Source organism: Lotus japonicus, chromosome 5 (genome assembly GCF_012489685.1).
Source record: "Lotus japonicus ecotype B-129 chromosome 5, LjGifu_v1.2".
In the NCBI taxonomy this organism is placed as follows: domain Eukaryota; kingdom Viridiplantae; phylum Streptophyta; class Magnoliopsida; order Fabales; family Fabaceae; genus Lotus; species Lotus japonicus.
The window spans coordinates 64,675,461-64,693,616 of NC_080045.1; the positions used below are offsets into that span (position 1 = coordinate 64,675,461).

The following is an 18,156-nucleotide window of genomic DNA, read 5'->3' on the forward strand; positions in this document are numbered from 1 at the left end:
CGATTGCAATTGGGAGAATTCTAATGAATTGTTGGCTTGATGCGTGTCAATGCTGCTAATTGCAATATCACATGTCCATAAATAAGGATATTTGTTCTCATATGTAATTGTCTAGCTATAAATATGAGGCATTTAATTAAACAAATCAGCTAGATAATTTGAATACGAACATGTGCAACTAGATATTCAAAATCATGTCATTTACCAACTTGATCAAGGTTGGAATTTTCACTCTATCAATATTGAGAGTTGATGACATATATTTGGTCATTTAGTCGATGCATCGATAAATTTATGAAATACTTAAATGACCCATAAAAAGAGTGAATATGTGCACATGTATCGCATCTAATATACTCAAGAGTATGCGGGATTCAAACCCATATATTTAACCAATTATTAATTGGTAATGAGAACAAGATATAAGAATTCATTATATTGAAGAATCTTTAGGTTCTTCGATGGGGACTCATATGAATTCATATACTTTCGCATCATAAGACTCGGGATGGTCTAACCGGTCATGCATGCCAATCACATTCAATTTGTTCCATATATAGAACTTTATCATTCAAAATAATACTTCAATGTTTGAAGTAAAATTTTCTGGCATTTTAAATCCTTCAAGGATTTTGATATTTTCAACCCATAGTTTATCGTTACATCAATTAGATGTAAATAAAGTCCTTCAAGACTTTCAAATTAATAAGGAATATGTGTACATGACAATTGTGTCACAAGATGAGTATTACATCTCATAATTTCCTTTAACTCATATCCATCGCATGGAAAACACAATAGGTTTGACATATTTACATGTCTGGATTACTACCAATCCAAGCAATATCTAACAACAGTTTTTATATTGCTCCTTATCTTTCTATACTTTGATACCAATTTAGGGGAAGATAAAGGGAGCAGAAAGCATGAGATCATGCGCCAATGTGAGACTCTAACTCACACTTCAATTCTCAACATTCTCCCCCTAAGTGTGAGTCACAACCATATTATTATGCTCCCCCTCAACAAATTATTAGCAATTGCACTGCAATTCGCTTCATCACCGTGTCAATAGGACATGTTGTCTGACCACCACATTGTGTCAAGAAGACTTTCAATATGAGGAGTCATTATCATGGTCACATCAACCATTAATTCAAATACCATTTTTAGGATTGCAACCGCATCTGGGGTTGTTTATTCAAAAGAAAATATAAGATTATTGATCAATAGATCTTTTCAAGAGTGTCAATGATCCATTTTAAGATATTGCTTTGAAATTTCATAGGCTTCTTCTAGAGAGCCACCACAAAAGTTTCATTTCATGAAACAATACCATATATGCCATTGGATGTCCTTCAGGGACATTTGACCATGCGTTGATCTAAATGATGACAACTTTTGCCATGTTTGTTGAAATATTCACTTCAGGAAATATCTCAATCATTCCTTAATATAGCTACTTCTGTAGCTTACATGATAGACACATGTCTTTCAAATCAACTTGATCATTTATAATGATAACGATATAGTTCTTCAGGAACTACAATATAAATATTGACAAAAGACTATAGAGTCTTCTTCTTTTGTTTATTTCAAAAGGCTAAGTTTGTTTAACTATTCCTTTATGATACAAGAAGGAAGTCCAAATATATGTAAATAAATTTGTTCAAAATAATTAAACTACAATGCTTCTGGATTGTAGGCTATGAATCTTCATGATTCTTTCAAAATAATTCAACTACAGTGCTTCCGGACTGTAAGGCTATGAATCTTCTGATTCATGCATAATAATTCAATTACAGTGCTTCTGGACTGTAAGGCTATGAATCTTCCTGATTCATGCAAAATAATTCAATTACAGTACTTCTGGACTGTAAGGCTATGAATCTTCATGATTCATGCATAATAATTCAATTACAGTGCTTCTGGACTGTAAGGCTATGAATCTTCCTGATTCATGCAAAATAATTCAATTACAGTGCTTCTGGACTGTAAGGCTATGAATCTTCAGGATTCATGCTCAGTACTATGGTACTTCTGGACTCATAGATAAATGATTCGAAGAAGAATGAGAAGAAAGAAGAAGGAGAATTTTTTTTTGTAAAATTATAACCTTTCACATGGATGTGGTACTTACTCTGGAAGTGATACTTACTCTTTCACTTATGAATTATGAATTATGAAGAGACTATCGTGCTGATAACGTGTTGTGAATAAAGCGTAGCAAGTAAGAGAGAAAGGAGAAGAGAGATATGAGAAATAGTCTGATGGGGATGCTCTGCTAGGTGCAGACTCCCTTGTATTTATATTATTAGGTTTAGAATGTTGAACAAGTATACATGTGGGCCTGACCCATGGACTCTTAACTATGATGGACATCTAAATATTCATAACAAAATTCACATTACTACAAACTCACATTGATTTAAACTCAGTTTTGCAAACCCACATTAATTTGAACCATATTTTGCAAACTTAAATCCAAAACCACACTTCATATTTCCTTCGCCTACTCTAATTCCAGGTGAAAGTTAACTCTACAAATTTCTCCATGTACTTCAGAAACATTATAGGAATTTATTTGGAAACCTATATTGCATTTAGACTTGGTTTAGTAGAGGGAGACTTTGATAGTGAGAGATGGGAATAGAAAGTTAAGGGATGAGGAAGCATGTGTGTTTGGTGAGTGAGAGATAGAGGAGAGAAAAAGTGGTGGGACCCACCATTTTTATTATCTCTTCAAATTGGCAAGAGATGGACCGGTCTCTTTTTTTTTCGGGACATTTCTAGCGGTCTAAGACCCCAGTACCCGCATGAGACCGTTAGAAAGTATTCCATATTAAAAATAATTATTTTTAATCTCAAATCACCTTTTATTGGTAGTTTGAGACCGAGAAATTACATTATGACTGCCGGAAAGTATTTTAGATTATAAATAATTATTTTTAAACAAGTAATATTTTCTGTTCTATATCTCTCTTATCTTTTTATCATACCAAACAACCTTTTAATCCACTTTATTTCTCATATAATATTTCTCTCTAATTTATTTATCTCTTTTCTACTCTCTATTATCTGTCACTCTATTCTCTACCAAAGAAAGGGTAATTCTAAAAGGTTTACATTGTTCGTGTGTTGGATAAATTACATGCTTATACAGTATAATTTCCAATGCATTTATTTTGAATATAATCACAGTAATCCACTTGTTGAATAAGTTTGAATAACATCATTCTTATGTAAAGGACTACTATGTAGGAAAACAACTGGGACCGAGAGACATGCAATTCATCTCCCATTTCTCATTCATTTCATTTATGAGCACAAGTACGTACAATTTTGGCACAGTACATGCATGCATGTTAATTCATTAGGAGATTGGTAAACAGTCCACCACTTGGGTCAAAGTCACACGGCGTAGTGATTGGTGATGAGCTGCAAAATTAATAAATGATATTCATACATATACGTATATGCTTCTGCTTTATGTTTCTTATTTTTACTAATCTTTTCACATTTTCGTCTCAGAAAGGAGAAAGACTCCACGTCTCCACCCTATATATACATATTGTTCCCTAGAAAAAGAATTAATTAAATTTCTAAATGTAGCTATAATTGTTGAAAAGATTTTGCAACTGATGGAGCTTTTTTAATAAAAACAAAAAAGCCAAGATCTCATGATACCTCACCTAATTAAAGATGATTAATTACTTGATGTCTTGATCCTACGTACTGATCAATGACAGTTTCAACATGTATTTGGTAGTTGAACGTACAATATGATATAACTGATGGTGAAGACTCTAATGCTGTAGAAGTAAACATCCTTGAGGACTAAATCAACTTATCAAGTCCCACCATCGATCATGCATAGTTTTATTTTTGCTGTTTAATCAATCATAATTTAAGTCCCACCATCCTGTTTAATTTCTAGGGGAGTTGGGGGTTGAGGAAATTTAATTTGTACCGTATATATCATTGACATTATTTGACTCTTTAGATACATTCAGCTTTCAAATGATACAACACATTCACGCGGTATCACCAATTAGAATTATTACATTCACACTCATATTTTCTTTTATTTGATTTTCACTCATTTTTTCTTTTTACTTTTTTCATATTCTATTAAATTTCTTCCTCTCGTGTATTTCTATTTCATTCTGGATGTAGAGTGGATTTAAGGTGTGAAAGTACTTCAAAGTTGTGATTTTTTTAGAGAAGCCAAAAGGCCTGTTGACCTTCTTGCTGAGACTAGTTCAAAATGGTTTGCAAGATATTGGATAGAGCTTTCCCTGCAGTTAGTGTTGAAATGTTGATATTGTGTGACATGCACTCTCAGTGTGGGAATGTTGTGATAGTTTCCTTTTCTTTGTTTGTTTTTATTTATTTATAAGCACAGCAATTTTAATTAAACGAAACGGAAATAGCATGCGCTGGAATGGAATGGAACTAACAACAGGACAAGCTAGGGTGCTTCTCTTTTTGTTTGTTTGTTATATCTTGTTGCCCCTGAATTTAGGATTCGAGTACCCCATTTGACAAAGATGGAAGCACAACGACTTCTCTACTCTGTTTTTTTATGCTAAAGAAAATCTGTTTCTTTTTAAATTTACATTTTGATTTCCTAATGATATGCACATATCATAGTAAAAATAACAAGGACCAAAAAATCATAGTAAAAATAACTTGGCGTGCAACTTCTTTACTAAATCATAACAAAACGCGCGGATCCACTCCTTGCAACTAAGATTAATAGTAGTTCTAATGCTCAAATTACACCGAAGGAAAATATGTTCTTGAGACTCCCACCACATCACATCTGCAAAGAGCACAACAGTTTGGAATTTGCACACCTTTCTTCACAAGATTGGTTCTGCAAGGAAGAGAGTTATGGATAAAACAAAATAGGAAATGCTTCTTTTTGGGAGGCATCTGCAAATTCCACAAAGATAGATTTCCAAGGGAAATCATTCCCTAATGAAGAACCAGTTTAATTTGGTTACTGGTTTGAACCAAATGCAGCCTCCTATAAGCCTATTTAACAGTAAAATGACCATCTTTTTATTAAGGCAAAAAAATGTATATGAAATATAGCACAAGCCACAAGGGGTGCTATAACCCATATACAAATAGACTACATGAAGGTAAATTGAAAAAAAAAACCCAGACAAAGGGAAAGGGGTGCTCAAGTTGCAGAACCCAGGAAGGAGTTCAAGCAAAATGAAAATGATGCAGAATTTCCCCTACATGGGTCACGTGTTCCAGCACCAAGATATCCATGATTTCCCCACCAATTCCATATATTGTTGCTACAGATCCAGCAAAGGGTATCCCAAAACAGCCCCAACCCACCACATTAATAATAGCAGCAAATTTATTAACATAATCTATGCAACATATATACTCATTCAACTAGACTATATCTATACGGCCAGCACCCACCTGGAGTCCAACTTTAATCACATTTGCAACTCTTCAGTATAATTGGACCATAATTCACACAGACATCACAGAGGGTTTGCCAAGAGATGTGAGCACGTGGTGACAACGCTCAAAGAATTAGATAAAAGATTACATGTAATTTTGTGGAGGACATTGTGGATGTTGATTACAACACAGCAGATTACAACCAACCAACATTGACATAAACACTGTTTTGCAAACTCAAATCCAAACACGCACTACAACACTTGGAATTCTCAAAGACAATGCTATAATTCTCATTGCATTTTATTTAGCACAATATAGCACACACTTTCCTTCGTTACTGTCAAATGTCAATGATCAAGTATACAAATTTCTGCAAATTCCTAATCTTTCGTCGCATCTACTTATTTTTGTATAAATCACCTAATTAAGATCTTTCTAACCTTTAATATTCCTTGCAAGAAAGTGACAACATTCACAATCAAGGTACCATTTTTTTGGCTACCCTTGATAAACTTCACTTGATGATTTTGAAGGGTCTCATCATGGCATTGTCTTCATGGTCCAATACCTGCATATAGATATGAATCTTATGATTAATTAGTAGTGGTTTATAAAAATAAAAATAAAATGCAAATAAAAAAAAGTATATGTACGTACATGACAATGATACACATAGCCAGGCTCTGCGGTTGCATCAAACTCATACGATGCATTGGTATGTATGTAACCAAATCTCACCACAATCCTCGTCACGAACCCTGGTCTCATCTTGAACACATTCTTCCACCCTTTCTCATGACCTGGCACCTCCACCTTCTCCCCTCGTGCATACTCACCCACGTGGCACTTAATCGCATCGTTGATTTTCACCATGCAATCCTTAAACTCATCCAAATTAACCACCTTCGTCTGATCCAACACCTTGAACAAACCCAAATGAATGTGAAGTGGGTGATTATCATCCGTCAAGTTTATCACATTCCACACCTCAGTGGACCCCTCCTTCGGAGTCTCCGTAACCGGCGCATCGTACGGTTTCCCATTCATGTACAAGTGAGTCGGCTCATCCTCGCTGCTCGCGTACTCATACATAGCAATGTACCGTGTACGCGACACACCGGATGATAAATCGGTTAAATCCACACCAGGGTAACTCAACAGTTTTTTCGGAATCCGTGACGTGTCAACCTGCTTACCGGGTAAGATGGTAAACTTCATAACCTTACCGGTAAATTCATCAGTGGGATCACCGGAAGGGTAAGGATACGCTGCATCGTTGGCCAGAATAGCTACATTGCTCTTTGACTCTGAAAAGTCAACAATAACATCAGTGATCTCAGATGGCCCCAGTAAGGTTTCATTGGTGGTGATCGGTTTCTCGATGTAAGCGGAATCAGATGCCACGTGTATGAATCTCAGACCGTTGGTGAAGAAGAGTCTGAAGAATCTCGCGTTGCTAGCGTTGATGATGCGGAATCTGTATCTACGGCGGCGAACGGTGAGGCGTGGCCAGGCTTTGCCGTTGACGATGATGGCGTCGCCGAAATACTCCGGCTGCCACTGCGGGTGGATAGAAGGGTTGTTTCCGGTGGAGTTCATGTAGATCGAACCGTCGCTCCGGAAGCTGCGATCGAACAAGACCAACGGCCGATCTAGCTCGTCGCCGGAGGGTAATCCAAGCGGGGATTCGACGGCAGGGTGGCGGATGATGTAGGCTCCGATTAACCCGGCGAGGAGGTTGACCCGGGTCAACCCCATGGCGTGGTCGTGGTACCATAGATTTCCTGGTTGTTGGTTGTTTGGATAGTGATAGGTCTTCTTGGTCCAGGTGGGTCCTCTCTTTTTGAACTGTGCGGTGAACCATGAGTTCGCGTTTCCGTCGCTTTCGGGCTCGTGGATCCCGCCGTGGAGGTGAACCACCGTGGGGATGCCGCCGGAGGTGTTGGGTGAGGCGACGGGGATAGATGGGTCCCATGGGAGAATGTGTTTTGGAGGGAGATGGTTTTGCCACGTCACGTGGGTCCCAACTCTGTAGTGGGCCTCGATGGTGGGACCAGGTACTGATGCTGTGCGTTTGGATAATCCGTAAGCGTAAACCGTTGTTGGAGGGAGATCCCTGTGGAATTTCTGTAAAAGAGAAGGTTAAAATGGTCCACATATATCAAACTACTAAATTATGATATTTCTTAATTTTTTATGCAATAAAATTTGCATGTACGATGTTGTTTTGAGTTTTGGAAAGTCAAATAAATATTATATGAAATCTAATAAATTCATGTTGCTATATATAAAGTGCGTCGGCGAGAAGAATATTATAGAGGAGAGTGCGTTATCAATGTCATGGAAAGAGTGGATGACACTTTGAAAGTTCAGGGAACTAATTCTTTGCTTAATCATATACTATTGATAATCTTCAGAGCAGAGCATATGAGGTCCACTAAAATTGAATAAGTATCAGATATTTACATTTTATTTGAAACATTGCTGTACTTTTATTGCTTAATCATAGAGCATATCTTAACAGAATTGATGATAAAGTTATTCCATACGACAATTCAACTTTTTTCCTCTAAGCCAATAGATAACAAATACGCCATGTGAAACTTCGGTACCAATAATGTAAATGCATCATTAATGAGACCTTTGAAATATTTGGCATTAGTGGAGGGCCACAATTAGATTATAGTGTGGAAGGATTTACCATTAGTTGAGCATCACAGTCAGGCTAGTGCACCCTTTACACACTGGCATTGGGTAGGTAATTAGACAGTTTCACATGGCTATGCAGATAATTTAAGTGAAATTTCATGTTATCCTAAATGAAAGTAAAAATAAGTGACTTAAATATTAAAAACAAGTTAAAAAAACAACTTTTTTAACAGATTGTGTTGTGCTCTCAATGAAAGTGAAATTTCATGCTATCCTAAAATCACAGGCTAGCTATAGGATGAAAGTACAATATAATCAAGTTCATCAGAAAAAGCCAAACTAAATTTATGTCTAGAAACTCATGTTCCGAGTCGTTACAAGTGTCGTTTTGTGTGAGTAAATTTAGTGAGTGATGGTTTGAGCAAAAAATTGGTAGAGATTTGGAATATTTGAAAGAGGAGATCAGAGAGTATTGTATGAGAGATACAATAACTTGGTAAATTAAGTACTTTCTACCTTCACCAAATAATCTCGTGCTCTGTTTGTTTGGTTTAGGACAGTGTCGTTTTATGTTTGTTTTGTTCTAGTATCAGTAATCTCTGAAATCTGAATCTGGATAACGCATATGAAGATATTATGTAGATAAATTAATAGAAATTTGTAAAAAAATTGAACTAGTTGATCACTGAAATAAGCTTAGCATTTACTTTTACAAATTAATAAATTTATTGAAAATAATGTTACAATACTAAAAGATATTATCATGGGAAATAGAAACATTTATCCAAAGTATATGTATGTCACACACTACCACACAATCAGCGAGGAAAAGCCCAAAAAAGAAAGAAAATTGTCTCATAGACTCATGTGTTGTTGTCATCCTGGGAATTATCGATAAGAACAAAGAAGGAAGAAAACAAACATACCCATTTCTTCTTGAACATGCCAATCTTGAGAGACTTTGATTCGGGGACGCCATTGGAAACCTTGTAGCCAAGGATTTTGGGTATATGAGGAAGCTCATCCACAAACATCTCCAACTTGGATGCATCTAACAGTTTATCTTCTGAAGCAGCTAAGGAGGAGGTAAGAAGAGCATTTAGAAGAGATAGAATTAGAGGGAGTAGTTTGAGGAGCAATGTTGCTCTCTCCATGGCTGTGGCTAGTGGCTACCTTCAAAATAAAAAATCAGGGGTTTCAGATAGAAGGGAAAGTAGTGGATTATATATAGGGAGAGACAAGAACAATAGGGTGTGTGTGGGAGTTTGGGACGAAGATTGGTCAATAATGGGTTAGTGTTTTAATGGTGGAGATTCTGCGTTGTGTATGTAATTCTTATGGACCACATCTCACAGCTCAAGTCCAAGATAAAAGGAAAAATAAAAAGAATATTGACACCTCATATCAAACCGCACACAAAGAGACATCGGATTAAAAGAGGCATGAATTTGTTTACACTTCCAAACGTACCATAGACATATACTAACATATAATAAATAATGTGATAAAAAATAGATGAAAATAAAATAGAAGAGAAAATGAGGTTTGAATGAATTAATACACATTGAAAAAATAAAATTATGATTTGTGATGATTACGGAAATTAAAAAGAAGATACCATGAGTAAATGAGTGAAATAAGTATTAACTTAATTATAGAGATACATCAAATATGAAACTTTTAAAGAAATAAATATTGATTCTCATAGAAATCATAAGTTATTTTCTTTATAAACTTCTAATCTATCCCTTTAATTATGCTAACACTCAGTTTCAAAAAAATTATGCTAACACTCACTATAATTACACTGACCAATAGTGTGGAGTGAATATATTTAAAAAACCACATTCTAATTGTTTACAAGGAAATAATAGCTAGGTGAAGTTAAAAATGTGGAAAATTATTTAAAGTCAATCGTTTAAATTTAGTCTTGTAACAGGGAAAAAATATGATGCATTTCAAACTTACGTAAAAGAATAGAGTTTAATGGATATGCACTGACAGTGTAAAATAATTTTACACAGTCATCCAATCAAAGCATGCCACATATGAGAGATAATTACATTTGACTTTGATTTTAATTAAAAGAATAATATATTTTCTGATTTGGCGGAATTCAATTAGATGTCTATGTAAAACTATTTTACACTGTCAGTGCATATCCATTAAACTCAAAAAAATAAGTGCACTATATATTACAAAAGTAGTATAATTGATACATCTTAGCTATTGTACTCGAGGACTAAGGCATGAATGTATGATTTCAGATGAAGTTCATTGTTTAGGGGTGTGTATCAAACATTTTCCTTGTTTAGGCAATCAAAGAGTGGGCGGGTTTAATTTTAATCATGCAAGGGAAAATATTAAAGAAAACTATTAAAGCAAATTAAGAGATTAGATGAGGGTGATTAATGTTGAATTTAAAATCATCACCTAATATGAAATTCCATTAAAACCCCATCTTTATGACCTTCAAGACCACCACCTCCACAAGCCCTTGTTGCGTCTCTGTCGCACACCTCATTGCGTTACCGTGTCGTGGTGCGGCCCCCACTATTGTGGTCTAGAAAGTCTTCACAAACACTCTTGTCCTCCTCCACCCTTTTGCCAGTAAACCATCACCTTTAAAGCTAGCTACTAACCATGGCAGTGACACTCTTTGTTGCATTAACCGTCTCTCCTCGCCCATAACCTCACTTCATATCGCCTCCAAGAAGTCGTCGCTCACAAGAACCGCAATGGTTCCAACCTTCGTTGTCGATCTCTCTCTCTCTCTTTCTCCATCACATTTTCTATCTCCCATTTCCTCGATCGGCAGACATCCCTTCCTCGAAACTTCTTGTTAAAGTCAAAACAAGGTTTACAGATTGTTGAACCGAGCGCAGTGTCTAATACATACATTTTATTAGTAATTACACACATTTAAAAAATGTTTTCAACTAATATTACACATCCAAACAATATTCCTTTTATCAAACTTACCATTAAGATAAAAGTATTAAAAATTCAAAAAAAAAGTCATAGTATAAAGGAAGGAATTGAAAGAATTCCTGTCCGTAAGCTTCCAGCATGCCCCGCCTTACTTCCCGCTCTTCATTCTTACGTCCTTCCCTCTCTCTCGCCAACCCCTTTAGACTCTTTCCACCATTCTTCATATACTCTCTCTTCTCTTCTGCAACTTCAACTCCATTCTCTCCATTCTCCATTTCCATTTTCAAATCCAACCACCATGGACGACGATGACAAGGACAAGGAGTTGTCCGGCCTCAACTCCCTCCCACCGCACCGCAAAGCCCATTCCTACAGCCAACAACTCCGCGGCACCTCCACGCACAAACGCCATCACCAAGTCCGCAATCACAGCCTCGACGATAGCCGAATCTCTCACACCATTGTCGATTCCTTCTACGACTCTGACTCCGATGACGACGACGACTTTTACCCTCCTTCCTCTTCAAATCTCGCTGCCAATGCTGATGATAATCTCTCCCAGTATCAGCCGTTGCAGGAGTTTATCGGCAGCGGCGGCGGAACCGGCATTTTCAAGGCGCCGATTAGAGCGGCTGTTCATCCCGGACGGCCGCCGTGTCTTGAGTTACGCCCTCATCCGTTGAGGGAGACTCAGGTGGGGAAGTTTCTCAGGAACATTGCTTGTACGGAGACGCAGTTGTGGGCTGGGCAGGAAACTGGGGTTAGGGTATGGGAGTTTCAGAATGTGTATGATCACGGTTGCGGTCTCGGTGGGAGGGTGAGGCGCGGCGACGAGGACGCTGCACCGTTTTATGAATCGGCGGATACCTCGCCTACCTATTGTTTGACAGTTGACAATGGGAGCAGGTTGATCTGGAGTGGGCATAAAGATGGGAAGATTAGGTCATGGAAAATGGATCAAGAATTTTGTACTCCATTCAAGGAAGGTTTGTCTTGGCAGGCTCATAGAGGTCCTGTTCTTGCCATGGTCATTAGTGCCTATGGCGATCTCTGGTCGGGTTCCGAAGGCGGTGTTCTTAAGATCTGGCCCTGGGAATCTGTGGAGAAATCTCTTTCATTGTCTCCAGCAGAAAGGCACATGGCAGCTTTACTTGTAGAGAGGTCATTCATTGACCTCAGAAGTCAAGTTACTGTTAATGGTGTCTGCAGTATATCTTCTCAAGAGGTTAAGTGTTTGGTGTCTGATCATATTCGAGGCCGAGTCTGGTGTGCTGGGCCATTATCCTTTTCGCTATGGTATATATGCTTCTGTTCTGTTCGGTTCTGTTCTCGCATTATAAGTATTTATTAATGTGTGGATATGGTGCTTGTGAAAATTTCTCTGACAAGTGAACAAGTAATGTATATTTATACAAATTTTGTGTTGCCTTTTCTTGCCTTGTACTAGCTACCTTATATATATGAATTTGAATAACTTAAGGATTGACCATTTTATAGGGATGCCCGTACGAAGGAACTTTTGAAAGTATTTAACGTTGATGGTCAGGTTGAGAATCGAGTAGACATGTCATCGGTGCAGCAGGATCAAGCAGTGGAAGATGAAATGAAGGTAAAGTTTGTTTCGACCTCAAAAAAGGAGAAATCCCAGAGCACTAGCTTTCTGCAGAGGTCACGTAATGCTATCATGGGAGCTGCAGACGCTGTCCGGCGAGTTGCGACGAAAGGAGCTGGGGCATTTGTTGAAGATACTAAAAGAACAGAAGCTATTGTTCAGACAAGTGATGGAATGATTTGGAGTGGTTGTACAAACGGCTTACTTGTGCAGTGGGATGGAAGTGGGACGCGTTTGCAAGATTTTAATCGCCATCCCTGCGCTGTTCAATGCTTCTGCGCTTTTGGAACACGGATGTATGTAGGCTATGTCAGTGGTGTTATCCAAATATTGGACTTAGAAGGCAATATAATTGCAGGATGGGTTGCTCATAATAGTCCTGTGATTAAATTGGCTGTTGGCAATGGCTGTGTTTTTAGCTTGGCTACTCATGGTGGCATACGTGGATGGAATATTGCGTCTCCAGGTCCAGTTGACAGCATAATAAGATCAGAGCTGGCCGCAAAGGAACTTAATTATACAAGACGACACAATATCAGAATTTTGATTGGCACATGGAATGTCGGCCAAGGTAGAGCTTCCCAAGATTCACTTCTGTCTTGGTTGGGTTCCATTGTATCAGATGTAGGCATTGTTGTGATTGGTTTGCAAGAAGTGGAGATGGGTGCTGGTTTTCTTGCAATGTCTGCAGCAAAAGAAACTGTATGTCAGTTACCATACATTTCTAATTACTGAGAATCATGATTATTTGATAATCGAATCCTACATGTGATTCTCAGTGTGTATTGTGCCCATGCATTTACTGCCTATATCGTAATTGTAGGTAGGTCTTGAAGGAAGTGCAATGGGGCAGTGGTGGCTTGATACAATTGGAAAGGCCTTAGAAGAAGGAAAAGCTTTCGAGCGAATGGGTTCTAGGCAGCTTGCTGGCTTGCTTATTTCTCTTTGGTGAGTGATTGTAACCCAATTAGTGTAAGGCATCTTAGATCTCCCGATTATATACTTTGGATTTCTATCTTTAATATTGTTTCCGTTCTTATATTATAAGTTGACATTACTCCATTAGGGTAAGAAAGAATCTTAGGAAACATGTTGGTGACATTGATGCTGGTGCAGTCCCATGTGGTTTTGGACGTGCAATTGGTAATAAGGTTTGTATCAATTTCCCTTACCACTTAATTCTTGTTACAATGAAGTTCAATTGGTTAAAAACTAATAATTCCTTTCTTTCTTGATTTTGTGCCATGTATATTCACTAGTTGTTTCGGTTACCCTTGAAACTCAATTGTGAAATTTCATCCAATTAGTCCGATCTAATTCCTCCATAGCTCGTTAATGGTTGAGAAACTGGGCGTATTTCAAATTTTATACTGCTGTTATTAAGTGTGATGTAAATACCTTACTAAATCATACTATTTTGTCAGCTCAGTAAACAAGAAATGAATAAGAAAGCTAGGCCTGCTGGATTACAATTTTAACCAGGAAAAATCAATGATGAGGGGGGGGGGGGGGGATATACATATGAAAAGAATGGTCATGGAAGAACATTGTTTTCATTTTGTGATTAGGAAGGAATACTTTTTCAATTTTGTTTTAATAATTTTTATTGGAATAATAAATTACCCTCCTTTGTGGTCCTTTTAAAATTCTTTGTTTGGATGTAAATATGATTTAAATGAGACTTTTTTATTCTTTTGGGGCTAAATCTATGATGCTTTTATTGTGGGTTCAGATATCGTTATAGCAATAGTCAGTCATGTTGATGTTAGTTGTGCAAACACTATGTTGAGAAGAAAATAAAAAGAATGCACTAATAAACTCTTTTGACCGTCTCTTTGTTGAAATTAACACGTACATGGCAAACATTGATCAAGCAGGGAGGGGTGGGTTTGAGAATCAGAGTCTATGACAGGATAATGTGCTTTGTGAATTGTCACTTGGCTGCACATCTGGAAGCAGTTAATAGGCGAAATGCTGATTTTGATCACATTTATCGAAATATGGTCTTCAGCCGATCATCCAACCTACTTAATAACGCAGCCGGTATGATACCATACCTGTTCTTGCTTTGCTCTCTTGCCTTCTCCACATATTTATTTTGGCTACTTTACTCTTCTGGCTTGCCATTGGTCCTCTCTGTTACAGCTGGAGTCGCTACTGCTTCTCATATGGTTCGTGGTACAAATGTGAGTCTTATGCTTACAGCTCTTGGTTTTCTACATGTCTTTCTATAGATATCATTATCATAACAGTTATTTGACCTTCATTATGTCATAGGCTATGGGAAACAGCTCCGAAGAAGTAAAGCCCGAGTTATCTGATGCAGATATGGTGGTGTTTTTTGGTGATTTCAACTATCGACTTTTCGGTATATCTTATGACGAAGCGAGGGACTTTGTTTCTCAAAGATGCTTTGATTGGCTTAGAGAAAAGGATCAGCTCAGGGCGGAGATGAAATCTGGAAAAGTTTTCCAGGGAATGCGGGAGGCACTCATCAAATTTCCTCCAACATATAAGTTTGAGAGGCACCAACCAGGTTTAGGAGGTAAATATCTGGCGCATCAAGTGCTACTTTTGATGCCTAGTTTCTAGAAATTGATTCAAATTTGGTTTCTCACTGTCTAATGATTAAAAATTTGCAACTCATTGAACATGGAAGATTCAATGTGGTTTTAACAGTTTTCTGCCTGATCACAATGGCTAGTATTGTGCATGAGTATTTAATGTGGTCTGATGTCATATATTCTTTCAGGGTATGATTCTGGAGAGAAAAAGAGAATTCCTGCCTGGTGTGACAGAATAATATATCGTGATACTCGGCCTGCTGCAGTTTCTGACTGCAATTTAGACTGCCCTGTTGTCTCATCAATTTTGCAGTATGTTCTATGGTCACAAACTCACAATTGTTTTTTATTCTCTGTTTTTCCTATTGGCTGCAGTTTGTCATCATTGAAACCATTCAACAGGTATGATGCTTGCATGGATGTGACTGACAGTGATCACAAACCTGTTCGATGTAAATTCAATGTGAACATTTCTCATGCTGATAGATCAATAAGGAGAAAGGAGTTTGGGGAAATTATGACATCAAATGAGAAAATCCGATCTATGCTTGAAGAATTAGCTTATGTTCCAGAATTTACGGTCATCCCGGATAATTTAGTCCTTCAAAACCACGAGGTGTCATTTTTGCTTATTACAAACAGAAGTTCTAAGGATAAGGCTGTATATAAGATCACTTGTGAAGGCCAGTCTATAGTCAAGAATGATGGACAATCACCTGATTATAGCCCAAGAGGTGCCTTCGGCTTTCCTAGATGGCTTGAGGTACTGTATCTTTTACTTGAATATTAAAGTTATTTTGGAATTTGCAGAGTTTGCTGGGAATATTTGTTTAATGCAGGTCCTACTACAGATCATGTTTATATCAAAAGTATTACTAACAGATAATTCAATGTCTGTACAGTGTTATAATTTTAAACCTAAAATTGACATGGTGCATGATTTTTCACATGCATTTTCTATAACTGGAAACAAAATGACTTGTTGTTGAAATTGCAGAGTATTTTTATTTCCTTTTGTGAATGTAATCAATAAAACCATTCATTTTATGAAGTGCTCAATAAGATCTGGTTAACTTGACATGTAGTGCTCAATAAGTATGAATTCATTTGGTTTAAGTTGTTTGGTGAAGAGCATGAATGGTTTAGTGATGTGACCATGCGGGTGATGACCAGATCTGTTTCATTTAGTGCTCAATAAATATGAATCATTTAGTTTTTTGAGAATAATTTGACATTTGTAATTAATTACCACTTGAATAAAAATTCGTGTACCATTTTTTTCGGAGGAGACACCTAAATATAGAAAGAGAAGAGGGAAAAGTAATAGATGTGACATGAAGAAATAGATAGAGAAAAAAATGGTGTATGAGTGTTGTTGCCGTTATGATGTACATGAATGAATCAGGATTGTTACAGCTTTTCAAATAAAAGAGGTTTTTTATTTAGATAGTTGGATTAAAACTTACTAGTTTTTGCCTTTAAATATACCATGTTCTTTCACTTCTTTGTGATATATCATGTAAATTGTTAGGAAGCCTTTTTCCGCCTCTGCTTGTAAATGCGATGTGTATTAAGAGTGGGGAGGAGGGAGCACAAAACAAGATTTTTCTTATTGAGGGTTGGGACTTGGCTTTTAGGAATCATAGACTTATCTGAACTTCCAGGATTTTACCTATAATCATGCCTTTTTAAAATGTCTCTAAATCAGGTCACGCCTTCTTCCGGCATAATTAATCCTGAGCAAGATGTAGAGGTTTCAATACGCCATGAAGATGTTCATACATCAGAAGAATTAGTAGATGGCATACCACAGAACTGGTGGAGTGAAGACACTCGAGATAAGGAAGTGATTTTGGTTGTTCATGTCCAAGGCAGTTCCTCGGTCGAAACTCACAGTCACAAAATTCATGCGCGCCATTGCTTCACAGCAAAGCCAGTTCGAACTGACTCAAAATCCAACAGTGCTAGAAGAAATCAAGTAAGCTAACTACATAAATTAGTTTGAAAAATTTAGTAGTTCCACTTATCTGGTTGATGATGTCTTTGCATTCCAAAGTTTGCCTGAATGGAAGGAGGGGAATGCCAATGACTCAGATACACAACAATGTAAGAGGCATTGTTTAAATTGTGGCTGAACATCCAAGAACACTTTTCTGTTATAATTGTCAGGACAGGTTAGGTGTTGTCGTAATCTTTTTAACTAACAGATGCCTATTTTACCAGTAATGGTTATTCTTGCTACTGTTTTCCCTGAACTGTTAATTAAATTACATTCAGTTCTCTTCTAGTTTTAGAAACTACACGGTTTTTCTTGTCTTGTCTTCACTTGACTTGAAAGTTTTTTCTGATGAGTGTTTGAAGTCAATGTAATTTACTGCATGTGTTATCAGTTTAATGTTAGACGAGTTTATATTCTGCTTTATGTAGAGTTCTGTGGTACATCATCGCCTGGTTGGCAAAATAGTATTGACCTTGGGGTTTTCATCTAATTTTAAGGGAGATTCTGATACATCCTATAACAGAAGGTGGAATTTTCTTAAAGCGTGACAGAAAAATATCAAATGGGTCCGTTGGATAAAATTATGTTTGATAGAATTAGATTTAAAAGGATGAAGTTGTGTTTGAGAATGAGGTGTAATAGTAAGTTTTTAAAAATGAATGTAGTTTGGATAAAATAAAATGAAATCACTTTTTGAGGTAAAATGACTAAAACATACATAATATGATATAAAAGTGATTCTGAAAATGAGTAACTTTGTAAATAACAAGTAATGTTAAACACACTTTTTTCGTTACATATTTTTTCTTAACAAATATTTCTATAACCAGTCACTTATTAAACACATTTTTAATTTCTGAAAATATATTTTTACTAGACAAAAATGACCAACTAAGATGATACATGTTATGATGCATGTTATTCCATCCAAACAAGCTCTTATATTTGAAGTAATTTTGAGTTTC

General features: G+C 36.9%; 2 protein-coding genes across 3 annotated transcripts; one reads left to right on the top strand and one right to left on the bottom strand.

Annotated features, from left to right (window-relative positions):
• Window positions 1-5,587: 5,587 nt before the first annotated feature.
• LOC130717513 (multicopper oxidase LPR2-like) lies at window positions 5,588-9,391 on the bottom strand. Its single transcript, XM_057567760.1, has 3 exons — window positions 9,012-9,391; window positions 6,094-7,563; window positions 5,588-6,004 (listed from the first exon to the last, which is right to left on the bottom strand). The coding sequence occupies exons 1-3, from the start codon at window positions 9,237-9,239 to the stop codon at window positions 5,951-5,953; spliced, it is 1,752 nt and encodes a 583-aa protein (XP_057423743.1). The 5' UTR covers window positions 9,240-9,391; the 3' UTR covers window positions 5,588-5,950.
• A 1,767-nt stretch (window positions 9,392-11,158) lies between these two features.
• Window positions 11,159-17,604, top strand: LOC130720670 (type I inositol polyphosphate 5-phosphatase 12). 2 transcript variants are annotated; one of them, XM_057571347.1, is made up of 10 exons: window positions 11,159-12,312; window positions 12,514-13,330; window positions 13,452-13,576; window positions 13,695-13,779; window positions 14,506-14,671; window positions 14,774-14,814; window positions 14,906-15,173; window positions 15,381-15,504; window positions 15,595-15,955; window positions 16,901-17,604. In XM_057571347.1, exons 1-10 carry the CDS (start codon window positions 11,315-11,317, stop codon window positions 17,177-17,179), a joined length of 3,264 nt encoding a protein of 1,087 aa, XP_057427330.1. In that variant the 5' UTR covers window positions 11,159-11,314; the 3' UTR covers window positions 17,180-17,604. The 2 variants fall into 2 exon arrangements, with proteins under 2 accessions (XP_057427330.1, XP_057427329.1); XM_057571346.1 differs by having other exon boundaries at window positions 14,506-14,814.
• The last annotated feature ends 552 nt before the right edge of the window (window positions 17,605-18,156 follow it).

Coding starts and splice junctions, on each gene's coding strand:
- LOC130720670 (XM_057571346.1), top strand. CDS start 11,315: ATGGACGACGATGACAAGGACAAGGAGTTGTCCGGCCTCAACTCCCTC. Junction 13,331..13,451: donor TGTCTGCAGCAAAAGAAACT/GTATGTCAGTTA, acceptor TCGTAATTGTAG/GTAGGTCTTGAAGGAAGTGC. Junction 13,577..13,694: donor GGCTTGCTTATTTCTCTTTG/GTGAGTGATTGT, acceptor TTACTCCATTAG/GGTAAGAAAGAATCTTAGGA.
- LOC130717513 (XM_057567760.1), bottom strand. CDS start 9,239: ATGGAGAGAGCAACATTGCTCCTCAAACTACTCCCTCTAATTCTATCT. Junction 7,564..9,011: donor GCATGTTCAAGAAGAAATGG/GTATGTTTGTTT, acceptor TCTCTTTTACAG/AAATTCCACAGGGATCTCCC. Junction 6,005..6,093: donor GCTATGTGTATCATTGTCAT/GTACGTACATAT, acceptor ATCTATATGCAG/GTATTGGACCATGAAGACAA.